This window comes from Saccostrea echinata, unplaced genomic scaffold (genome assembly GCF_033153115.1).
Source record: "Saccostrea echinata isolate AGI-Se365-2 ecotype Australia unplaced genomic scaffold, CSIRO_AGI_Sech_v1 ptg000022l, whole genome shotgun sequence".
Classification (NCBI taxonomy): domain Eukaryota; kingdom Metazoa; phylum Mollusca; class Bivalvia; order Ostreida; family Ostreidae; genus Saccostrea; species Saccostrea echinata.
In genome coordinates this window covers 14,327,185-14,340,341 of record NW_026889771.1, presented here as the reverse complement: position 1 = coordinate 14,340,341, position 13,157 = coordinate 14,327,185, and the positions used below count along the sequence as shown (strand labels likewise).

The window sequence follows — 13,157 nt, the reverse complement described above, 5'->3', positions numbered from 1 at the left end:
GACCTTTTAAAATGATTGCTTTTAGGTCGTCATTTTCAACTTTATATATTGACATCACCAGTATATTAATGACGTGTCCAGCGGGACCATAGTTGAAAAAAAAAAGGCTTGAGAGGATTAAATTATTTTAGATATTCAATACCTATGCACTGTAAACTTTATGTATAATTGAAAAGTTTGGAAGCAACAGTTTGGAAATACATGGGTTTAGATTTCAACTTGAAATATGGTGGAATGCAAGACTTTTTTTTATGATTAAGAATGTTACTAATGTTCACAGTATCTATTCCTTTGTTTTGTTTTTAGCAAAGTCAGTCAAAGAATAAAAGTGTTTTGTATTTTTGTGTGTTTTTCAAAAATATTCATGAAGTTTAAACAATCATTAGTCGATTTAGGTCCTGACGAAATATATTCCAAAAATATCCGGCTGTAATAATTTTCGCTATTCATAACCGACTTCATCGAGTTCCACGTTTGTAAGATGGCGACAAGGGTAAGAAATCTGTCAACAAATCCCGGTAGAGTGTTGTACAACGAAAATTAAAGTTATTAGCAAAGTATTTTATGTCTGCATATACTTGTCATCAAATATATGTGCCATTCACATATGATAAGGGACAGTTTTGTTTTGCCTTAGTGGTTAATTAGTGATGTTTGCAAAAAAAAAAAGCTAAGTAGGTACACGACGCCCTGAGTGACAAACCATTATCACATGCCAATGACAGAGTTAATGATTGAACAGATGTTTTACAAGTGAAAGTATTGATTGCAAGGTCTCGTTGTCAAAAACAGAGGGTGTACATGAAACTAACAATAAACAGATCCGGTACAGTCACAACGTTTAGTATGTAGTTAAATTACCTACATGGCTTAGATTATAGTTTCTTGAAGTAGTTACTAAGTCATACTTATTTCTTAAATAAACTTTTCAGTATATATGAAAAATCACACTTTGATGCAGTCACAGAGAGTTCCGAATGTCAACATGGCGTGTAAATTTGAAGCGAGGAAAAACATCGAGAAAATGAGTTGAATTTTAGTATTTTTATGGATTATTTTTTAGGTTAAAAGGCATATTGCAATCTCAGAAAGGTTTGTTATGAATAATTAGGTAGTTATCAAGGCTAGAAATAATTACTTTTTTCACTGGTCACTCGGGCTATAAACTTAAAATTTTACTGGTCAATCGATAACTTTCACTGTCCCACTGGACTAGTAGGTATGGAAAAGACTGGCCCAAAACCAGTGCTTAAACAAGGGCAAGCTAGGCGGAGCAAAAGATCACATCAATCCCAATATAAATTATTGCTTGTGTAACTTCCGATAAGCATGCACTCACCCACTCATGCACACAGGGGCGTTACTTTATCCACTCCAACTCTGCTGTGAGGGGATAAAAATCAGACTACGGTATATTCAACGTAACCGTGAGTTTATTTTCTGATTTTAAAAACCAACAGTTAAAAGAAATTATATTTCTTCACCATTAAATCTTGATTCTTAATCAACTCTAGTAGTGCCACTTTCAGATTCTGCATAGCCCTTGTTTACTGCACATATTTCTTGTTTTTATAATACATCGTTAACTTGTTCCACCAAGGTGAAACAGCATTTAGAAAACATTACAATGTTTAAGAATATACTCCTCAGGAAAATTGTTCTTAGAAATATGCATGATATTGAATTTATATTGCGTTATTTCATAGTACTGTTACAACCTAACAAAAGAAGGAATTGTTCGCATCCAAATAGAACCTGGACGCACTAACCTTTCTAGTTAACTAGCCTGAATGTGAATTGATTTTGATATACATAAAATAATCACTGGCCCCAAGGACACATACGTTCTACAAAGCACTAGCCCAAATCCAAAATTTACTGGGCCCAGACCAGCAGGCCATCAATTATTTTGAGCCCTGGTTATTTTCAGTGCAACTTTTGTATTCTTCAAAATCATTTCGGAGAGGATCCGCTCCAATTTGCTACATTGCAAGTATGTGGGACGTATTCCAACTGTGGTGAGGACTTGTCCCGAGACACAGTTAGATTATTTTAACTAATAAATATGTATGTACCTTATTGGTATGTAAAAAAAGTAAAGGTATGCAAGCTCTGTAATGGCGTCTGCTCAACTCGCTCATTTACATGGCTTGTTCTTTAAAAATAAGGCTGCACCTACCAATCTTTATGCACCAGACATCTCAGAACATTGATTACTTATTGTAAAAATTCTCACATCTTGCAAGTAATTCCTAAAACGCGATTTTTAACACTTCATCAAACTTTCTATTAACGTGCCTGGAACCAAGTGCAAATACTAAAATCTGATTCAAAACGACAATATCCGGCCAGTCAGACAGTTCTAAATTCTAGAGGCATTGTGAGAAATTTAAAATAAAAATGGTTCTGAGATATTTCATTGAATTAGAAATTTTAAAAGCAGAACACACAAAAATACTCCCTCATGTCATTTCCTGTATGCAGTACAGTCATGCACCCTATCACTTTTATCACTGTCAATCCTAGACCTGTAAGTTTGAGGAGAATAAAAAATACACCTGTTTACATTTTCTTGCAGAATATGGTTTCACAGCTGCTCTTGTTCCTGTCCTTTCTAAACCTTTGCTCTGGATTCTATGTACCTGGAGTGGCACCAAAGGAATTTAAGAAAAATGATCTTGTGGAGGTCAAGGTAAGTAAGCATAGATTAAGCATTAGCTAGAGTCATATTTAAGAATTTTAATGAAAATTGTAAGCTCTGTCAGACTTGATGGTAACCTTTAAATCCATTCCCAGCATGCACGAAACTAAGAATTATTCATTAAAAAGCCAACAACACATCATAGATGTTACCGAAAGTGAAGTTTAGTATCTATTAATTTAACATTAATGTTTTGATCATGTTCAGAACAGATTAAGCTGGGTGACAATTTTACTAATCTGTTTGCTTATTTACATTTCAGGCAGTAAAGATGACTAGCACCAAGACTCAGCTTCCGTATGAATATTATTCTCTCAGATTCTGTGAGCCAAAAGGAGGAAAAGAATATAAAGTTGAAAATTTGGGTATGTGTTTGAGCTGATGTTTGATCAACAAAGGAAATCAAGGGACAAAAAACAGCAATGAACAGTAATAATGAGGCATAAATAAATGCCTCAATTATTGTTTTTTGTTTATTATTTGAATTTCTATTTCTTTGAAAAATAACTTCAGTTTAATGATTTGAACTTGCATGCAAATTCTTAATATAACCTAAAATAACTTCAGTTTAATGATCTGAATTTGCATGAAAATTCTTAATATTCAATGACAAACACATTCTTTATAACTGTACACAAAACACCTATGTTTTATATGTACATGTATATATACATATATATCAAACTACATTGTTAATGTCAATTTTGAAATTCTTTTGAAGGTGAAGTACTAAGAGGAGACAGAATTGTCAATACTCCATATGAGGTTTGTTTTGTTGTACAATTATTTCTTCTTTTGTATCCTTATTGCATATCATCAATACTCTGATCTGATTCAAACATGACTCTTAAATTATTTTTAAAACACATTTCAGATAAGAATGGCTATAAACATGGCATGTAGAGTTTTATGTGACAAAATTAAGCTCACTGCCAAAGAATCAGCATTGATGGCAGAAAGAATTAAAAAGAACTACTATGTTCATTTGTAAGTTGTCCTTTTATAGAATTTGTATTCATAGTTTCATAAATTCTTTGTTTGTAAGTTGTTTTCTTAATCATTGTCTCTTTGAAAATTATCTTCTTCACACTGATCATCTGCCCTACTGGGAAATTAGCATACCTGTTTTAGACTTGATTGTAATGATTAAGAAATCCTCTTCCTCTGTTAAGTTCATGTCGCATGAGTCTGGATTTCTGATACCAAAAGGGATTAAGATGGTCATACAGAGAAAAAAAAATATACATATAATGATATGAATAAAGTAAGCACCATGGTATAATTCATAAAACTTATCATTAATCAATTGTAGGATTGTGGATAATTTACCTTGTGCTACACAGTTTAAGATGATGGATTCAGATGAAGTCCAATATGAGCATGGTTATAAACTTGGATTTGTCAAAGATGGAAAAGTAAGAAATTATGAGAAATATTCACACTTGTCATATTCATATTTTTGTGAAACAGTATAATTGCTCTTTATTTAGTGCATGCACATTTATTTACCTATTGTAGATGATCGTAATGTGTAAATACTAATTTTTTTTTCTAATTTTAGGTTTATCTGAACAACCACTTAAAGATGCATCTGAAATTTCACACTGATGACAAGTAAGTCACTTTGATTATAGCAATACATGTATATAAAGAGTCTTTATTGCATTAAGGACAAAATTTAGAGCTCATAAACATTAATAAAGAAGAGAATCTAGTGACTCAATAGAATATCTGCATCAGAGTTACTTTACCTTTAATAATCATTCAGTGTGCATTCTAGATGCTTGTCTTTTTTTACACAGTGAAGACTACAGAGTCGTGGGATTTGAAGTTGAGGCAAAAAGGTAAGTTTGTCAGTCCTTCTAGATTTTTTCCACATTTATGCTGGGGCATCTTATAACTTAACAATTTTTCTGACTTGGACCATTCAGCAGTTTTGGTTAAATTTTTTTTTGCAAATTAAGGAAGCTTTAAACACTACTCATTGGGGGGGGGGGGGGGGGGGGTCTGTTAAATGTAATTGCAGCAATTTTCAGAGGCTGGACATAGATTTGAATTAAATGTTTTCTTGTTAGTTTGACAAGCTGTACCTTGTTCACCATTTACTACATTTTTTTTTTTTTAGTGTCCAGTACGGAGAATTAAACACAGATGCTGATGGAAAATGTGACTACAAAAACAAGAAACCTGGTAGTGTTGTTCAGCTTCAGGAACTGAAAGAAGGTACAGTCTAATACAGACATTTATTTAATCAAACATTGAGTATTATAACCTTTAAGCCACATCTTCATAAGCCAAGGGTTTCTGATCTGCTATACTCCTCACAAACCCTATGTCTATCATGCTATCAAAGGCTGGGATTTGAGTACCATATGTACTCGCCTAAAAGTCGTTTTTTTGGGAGTTAAACTTTGGTCCAAAACTCTTTATCCGACTTATATGCGAGTTATAAAAAGATTGGTATTTTAATGGGTCAATCCCTCTAATTTAAGCTTTAAAAATTACAACCGACTTATAGGCAAGTATATACGGTATTGGTTGCCTACATTTATTATATGACAGCATTTTGAATTACTCATACTAAAGCTTCTTTATAAATTTAATTCTTTTAAAAGCACTTTAACTACTTACATTTTCACTCAGACAGTCGGTGCTAAATTTTTATGCCCCCGGATCGAAAGATCCCGGGGGTATATTGTTTTTGTCCTGTCTGTCTGTTTGTCTGTTTGTTTGTCTGTTTGTCCGTTTGTCCGTTTGTCTGTTTGTCTGTCTGTCTGTTGTCAACTTTAACCTTGCCCATAACTTTTGATTGGTTGGAGCTATGACTTTCATATTTCACATGTGTATTCCTTGTGACAAGACCTTTCTTTGGGTACCATCATATTTGACCTTTTGACCTTGACCTTGGAGTTTGACCCACTTTTGCAAAATTTTATGAGACTTTAACCTTGGCCATAACTTCTGAACAGTTGGAGCTTGGGGTTTCAAACTTCACATGTGTATTCTTTGTGACAAGGCCTTCTTTTGGATACCAACCACTTTGACCTTTTGACCTTGACCTTGGACTTTGACCTACTTTTGAAAAACTTTAACCTTGGCCATAACTTTTGAACAGTTGGTGCTTAGGGTTTCATACTTCACATGTGTATTCCTTGTGACAAGACCTTCCTCTGGATATCAACCACTTTGACCCTTTTGACCTTGACCTAGGAGTTTGACCTACTTTTGAAAAACTTTAACCTTGGCCATAACTTTTGAATGGTTGATGCTAGGGCTTTCATACTTCACATATGTAATCCTTGTGACAAGACCTTCCTTTGGATACCAACCACTTTGACCCTTTGACCTTGACCTAGGAGTTTGACCTACTTTTGAAAAACTTTAACCTTGGCCATAACTTTTGAATGGTTGATGCTAGGGCTTTCATACTTCACATATGTAATCCTTGTGACAAGACCTTCCTTTGGATACCAACCACTTTGACCCTTTGACCTTGACCTAGGAGTTTGACCTACTTTTGAAAAACTTTAACCTTGGCCATAACTTTTGAATGGTTGGTGCTAGGGCTTTCATACTTCACATATGTAATCCTCGTGACGAGATCTTCCTTTGGATACCAACCACTTTGACCTTGACCTTGACGTTTGACTTTAATTTCAAAAACTTTAACCTTCACCATAACTTTTGAACAGTTGTATCTAGGTCTTTCAAATTCCACAGGTGTTTTCCTCGAGACAAGATCTTTCTTTGGGTATCAACATTTTTTATCTTTTGGCCTGGATTTTGACTTGCATTTGAGAAACTTTAACCTTCGACATAAGCTGCCATACGGGGGCATAGTGTTTCACAAACACATCTTGTTTTTCATTTTTTACAGGAGAAAATGAGATTCTCTATACATATGACGTCACCTGGGAGAACAGTGACATTCGTTGGGCATCCAGATGGGATATATACCTGGCCATGAGTGACGTACAGATTCATTGGTTTTCTATCATCAACTCGGTTGTGGTTGTCATATTTCTCTCAGGTATGAAGCTAAAATTTTAATTGTGAGTTTTAACTGAATGACATGTAACTTTGGGATTTTTTGCTTTTGTGCATACCTAAATTTGATAAGGTGCAACTTTTGCAAATTAATAAAATTGTACTATCAATTATTTTTATTATCTATTGAATATTAAAGTTTATATAAAATTAATAATCAGTAATCATATTTAGATCCAAGATAAAAGCTAGTGTGACTTAAGAAAAAAAAAATTAGTAATTGTTTCGTTTATTTGAGGATTAAAAAAAATTAATCACGTGTATGTGGAAGTAGGAATTGAGTTTCAAATGCACAAAATTTTGTTTGCTTCTTAAATGTGTTTTATGAAGTCAGATTTTTTTCTCAGGTATATTAACCATGATTATGGTCAGAACTTTGAGAAAGGATATTGCTCGATACAACAGAGACGATGATATAGTAAGTGGTCATGAAAATAATCCATTTTGAATTACTTTTTCTTGTTTGATCTCATTTCTACAATTTAGCATCGCCCCATTCAAAAATACATATATCATACTTTGTATTAAATGGAGGCAAAGAGACATTGTTGTTCTAAAATTTGTTTGTTGATGAAGACGGTTATTTTATTGAACATATGCTGTAATATAAATTCCAAAAGTTTTATACATGTACCTAAATGATATCCATTATCATTTCATTAATGCAGTAGCATTCAGCAAACCTGGCTCCTTATTTCAATATGTTGTATAAGAACTCTTTTTAAAAAAAATTTTGCTGTTAGATTCATATGATACTTGGATTGATGCTAAATAAGTCTGTACTTCTGTTAAATATGGTGTGTGTTTTAGAAGAAAATTAATCTTTGATTTCAATTTATTTTGTCTCGCTAATGTAAAAACTGCATTGTCATTTAGGAGGAGACTTTAGAGGAGACAGGTTGGAAACTGGTTCATGGTGACGTCTTCAGACCCCCCAAATACACCCGGACTCTGGCCTCTTTAGTGGGAGCAGGGATGCAGATATTCTGCATGGCTCTTATCACTATATGTAAGATTTTTATCATACTTACAGGTGAAAGCCACTCACTTTTATCAAAAGAGTTTCAGGGTGAAGATGTCGTGCCTGTTTATGATGCAGAGTGTATTAATTCATTTACCATGAAATTTAAATAAAGATTGTACACACAGTATACATCTGGGAAAAAAATCATTGTATCAATTTGATTTATTAAATAAACAGGTTTGTTTTAAAAACAAATTTCAACCAATCAAATTTGAGTGGAATTATTCTCTTTGACAGTCTTTGCCATGCTAGGAATGTTGTCCCCCGCCTCTCGCGGAGCTCTGATGACAGCAGCTATCTTCCTCTTTGTTTTTATGGGGTATGTTGATCAATCGTACAGTGTACATACTGGAACTTTGTTGTTGTTGTTGGATTTCTAAATCATATTGACACATGTGTCATCTAGATAGATAAACATGTAGATAATTTTATAAAAGACCCACATTAAAACTTTCTTAGTTTGCTAATCTCTCTCTCCTTTTCATTGTTGGTTTGTTAGCTATGCATCTGTTTTGGAACAGAAGAGTTTACTTCAAAATTTTGGGTTGCCAAGAGGAACAAATTTTTGAAATAGGCTACTATATATTGCAAAGAATTATTTCTCCCCTTTCAGTATCTAAACAAGAGTATCGTGAATATTCATGTACATGTACTTGATGTTTGTCTGATTATAATTTTAAGTTTTGCATACTCTGCAAATAAACTAATTATCAGGCCAGGGTCATAAGAAACTTTTCATTTTGTTTTAATAGAATCTTTGCTGGATATGTATCTGGTAGAATTTACAAGACAATGAAAGGACAACAGTGGAAAAAAGCTGCTTTCCAGGTTAGAGTCTCATACCTCAGAGATTTTCCTTTTTACTATTTCACTATTCTATATATAAAAAAATTGTAAAAGAAAAAAATGAACCACTGTCCTTTTAGAAAATATATATCTTATTAAAAGTCATTTGTCATCATACCATGTACAGTTGGCTAAACATGCATTCCTGTTGTTTACAGACAGCGACTCTATATCCTGGTGTTATGTTTGGAACAGTATTTGTTCTCAACTTCTTCATCTGGGGAAAACATTCATCTGGGGCAGTAAGTTTTCCTTCATTTTTATATTAATTGTGTGTTTTTTTTATACATGTCTTGACTTGTCATTGTGTTTAATATTCATAATACTTGTATATAAACACCTATGCTCTTCAATTTCAGCTACCATTTACCACAATGTTAGCCTTACTATGTATGTGGTTTGGTATCTCTGTACCGCTTGTTTTCTTGGGGTATTACTTTGGATACAGAAAACAGGTCAGTACCTCCTACATTGCAGTGTGCTTAAATAAATGTTCCTCTATTTATTTACAGTTCACATTGAAAATGAGTCCTCTACAAATATAATGTTAAATTCTTCAGTAATTCTTCATTTATTTCATTATTTCCTCTCAAGATGTCAAGTTTGATATATATATATATATATATACTGATAAACACAAATTGTGAATAAGGTAAAAATATGTAAAGCTCTGTGGGGGAAAAAAAAATTATTAAAGGAAAAAAAAAGTGTTGCTATTGAATATTTCAGCCCTATGAACACCCAGTAAGAACAAATCAAATACCAAGACAGGTTCCTGAACAGATGTGGTACATGAGTCCTGTTCTAGGGTAAGATTGGTCAAGAAATTCTGAAGGTCAGATGTCATTTGTGAAGTCCAAGTTTATCAGGTGTGTAAGAAATTGCTTTTCTTTTTGCAGGGTCATCATGTCTGGCATCTTGCCTTTTGGAGCAATGTTTATAGAATTGTTCTTTGTTTTTACTGTAAGTATAATATCAAATTTATTTAGTGGACCTCTGATATACTGTAACTCTTTTATGATTTTAAAATGTCTGTTGTATCCAATACCTGTATATCTGGAAGTATACCATGTACATGTAGCTTCAGTTCCAAAAGTAGTAATATTACTTTTATTATTTTGAAGTTGTATATACATGTATGGATCTCTCTGAGGAATATTTTCATATTCATTAGCACACACCACAGCCATTCATCTAATGAGGCAACCTCAATGTCTAGACAGGGCAAGTGTGGTCTTGGATCTTTTGAATAAAATAGAAATAAAAGACCACTAAAATAATCAAACAATAATGCACACTTTTTATATGGTTCTCTCTACAGTTTTTTTAAATGGCATAATACACATGTATTTAGGGGAAAGCACATTTTTTACCCATATAACAAGCTGATAATTGCAAAAGAAAAAGTTTGTTGAATAAGTCACTCTAAAAAATTTATACCAAAGATAGGTCACTGTCAACAGCATGAATGCAAAAAAAAAATGCATTTTCCTCCCACAATTAATTGACCATTTTAATTAAAAGAAATAAGCATGACCATGGAGTAGTAAGTAAATTTAAAAAAAATTATGAATAATTTTTAAAAGGCAACTATCTTTACATATTTGGAAAAGACCTAAATACACATTATGCATGTACATTGTACATGTATACATGGAATCTGCTACACAAAAATTGAATTTTAGAGATACATGTATTGGTTATTATGATTATTTAATATATAATAGAGCTTGTTTGTAATGATGGTGTTTGACAAATAACATACATATATTTGTACACATATTATACTAAGCAAAATCACAATTGTATATAAAAGAATGAAAAAGTAAGTCTTCATAGCTAAAATAAAACAAACCATTTATAAAGAAGATAACATCATCTATAAAAAAGCAGTCTATTGCTATTATATATATATGGTTCATACATTGTATGCTCTTGCCTCTTGTGTTGTGTTTGATATTGTTCTTGTATTTTCTCTCTGTTTTTTTTTTCACATAATGTGAGAATGAATTGAATTGTTTGGCTTAATTTTTTCAGGCAATTTGGGAGAACCAGTTTTATTATTTGTTTGGTTTTCTCTTCCTTGTGTTCATCATTCTGGTCATCTCGGTGTCCCAGATCTCTATTGTGATGGTGTACTTCCAGCTCTGTGGTGAGGTAAGATTATAGTTTTCAGTACTCGATCAGATATGAAGTGATTGTACAGATTCATTTCAGTTTATAAATTTCTTGTACTGCTTTTACATGTTTGCATTGTTGTATTGCTTTTACACATGAACATTTTCTTGTGTAATCTCTTTGAAACAATTCAGTTTTGTGCTTTCTATATCATACATGTATGACAAAGATTTATTATCAAAATTTAATTGTCTTCCTCCAGGATTACCACTGGTGGTGGAGGTCATTTATAGTGTCTGGAGGATCTGCAGTCTATGTATTTGCCTACTCTATATTTTACTTTGTAACAAAGGTAAGGGAAAAAAATGTTTTCTCTAGCATCCATTTTGATGACTCCATTTCATAGGAAGTTTCATCGTTAATGGCACGAGACTAAAGTAATTTCTGAATTTGCCTTAAAATTTCAAGTAAAAGTTCTCTCTTGTTTTAAAAATGATTCCTCAAAGTCAATGTTTATTATTTTGATAACACTACCATATTGAAATACCACAAACAAATCAATACATGTTTACTGATTTTTATATTTTTTCTTACCATTTTTTTAATATTACTTTTTTGGTATTAATACAAAATATTTTTCCTATTTTTAGTTGGAGATCACAGAATTCATTCCCACCCTATTGTATTTTGGCTACACTTTGTTGATGGTCTTCACTTTCTGGATTTTAACAGGGACCATCGGATTCTACGCCGCTTATTTCTTCATCAGAAAAATATATGGGGCTATCAAAATAGACTGATTTTACTTGTGCTTAGTTTAAATTATTTTCAATTCTGGTACAAGTTGTATTGCTCTCACTTGATACAGAAGACCACACTTGATAAGCTCCACAACTGTCATGAACAAGAATTACGTGTGGATAGTAAATAACAAATGACAGAAACACCAAAATGTGAGGTGTTTCATAAATAAAAAAAAGAGAAGAGTATGATATCATATCTGTTTATGTATATGCCTATGAGTTTGTTCATCTATTAGTTGTATGTGTACACAAATAACTGTTTTGTTTATAAGTCTATGGAACTTAGTTCAAATTTCTTTGAGTTGGTGTATATATGAATTCCAAACACATTATATAGGTTTGGATAAGAGGGAAAATATTTATCATTGTTGCATCTTAGAATTTGTAAAGTTAACACATGTGATTCATTCAATCAGATGAATGTTTTCATTCTTTTGGGTGTACATTTATTTGAGGGGATCAGAATGATTGCAAAGTATGGATGTGTCTCAATTTTTCAAATGTTGAAGAATGTGTGAGAAATATTTGTTTCTGTGGCAAAAATGACCTGAATTGGAAAACATGATATTTATTGTAAAGCATTGTGATGACAGAGAGAATGGTATGTAAATCAATGTTTTCTTATATGCACAAAGAGTGCAAAAGTGTGATCTGTAAGTTGTATTTATTTTATGTTAATCATGACTTCAGAGTAGAATCTTTAAAAAGAACATTGAAAAATATGCATTTTACTAAATTGAAATCTGAATGTTTGTGTACATGTACTTCAAATCCTTAGTTAATATTTTTTTAACGTTAGATTTTTATTTTCCTTCAAATGCATAACATGGTAGTCACAATAAATGATGCATGTATTTAAAATAAATATTATAATTACAAGTTATTTATACATTCCGAAATCTAAATTTTAATCTCGCATTAATTATGTATATATATATATATAGCACCCCTTATGGAAGGAATCCAATCACACTTTTATCACTACTAAAGATTGTAATGGAGAATGTTTCTTGCTCTATAAGGTGTATTCGCCATTGTGATTTTAAATAGGTACAGTGGTTGAATTCCCTGAGAGTTTATGCATCTTTGATGTACATATGTGTAAACAAGGTAGATTCTATGAATGTTCTTTGTTGAAATGCTGTACATTAAGTTTGACTGTTACAATTGATAGGAATCTGACAAGTCGGTCTAACATAATTATACATAATAATTATTATAATATTTACTTTCCGTGATTAAGTGACTGAATGTTTTAAAATGCTTTCATTTATCATATGAAATAAATGAGTGTAAAGAAAAGATTTAAGTTGTCTTCTTTTTAACAAGGCAGGCTACTGACAAAAGAGTTGATGATACAAGGGTAACAACAATCTCATTTAAATTCAACATTTTAGCAAATTGTCGATACAATGACTTTGTTTGGAAATCAATCTGTTGTTAGGGAGAATGTTGACATTTTTCCAACAGATAGTAAAACTATTGTTTTCAGATCAAATTGTCTACAGATTCCTCCTTCTGTTGGATCATGGCAAGGGACTCAATCATGGTCAGTGTGACCAGTTGACAGGGGATGCTTATCCATGGTAACTAATCCCACCTTTGATACTCTCAGAAG

At 32.3% G+C, this 13,157-nt stretch overlaps 1 protein-coding gene across 1 annotated transcript; it reads left to right on the top strand.

Moving 5' to 3' along the window:
- Nucleotides 1-448: 448 nt before the first annotated feature.
- LOC133190601 (transmembrane 9 superfamily member 4-like) lies at nucleotides 449-11,604 on the top strand (the record flags this gene model as incomplete). Its single annotated transcript, XM_061326294.1, has 21 exons — nucleotides 449-493; nucleotides 2,579-2,692; nucleotides 2,964-3,066; nucleotides 3,423-3,466; nucleotides 3,576-3,688; nucleotides 4,014-4,116; nucleotides 4,263-4,315; nucleotides 4,504-4,545; nucleotides 4,827-4,924; nucleotides 6,579-6,731; nucleotides 7,096-7,166; nucleotides 7,625-7,757; nucleotides 8,010-8,091; nucleotides 8,525-8,600; nucleotides 8,777-8,860; nucleotides 8,978-9,073; nucleotides 9,348-9,427; nucleotides 9,518-9,581; nucleotides 10,656-10,775; nucleotides 10,999-11,088; nucleotides 11,387-11,604. Coding segments are annotated over 21 exons (1,914 nt in total), but the record flags the coding sequence as incomplete, so codon positions are not given.
- Nucleotides 11,605-13,157: the final 1,553 nt, after the last annotated feature.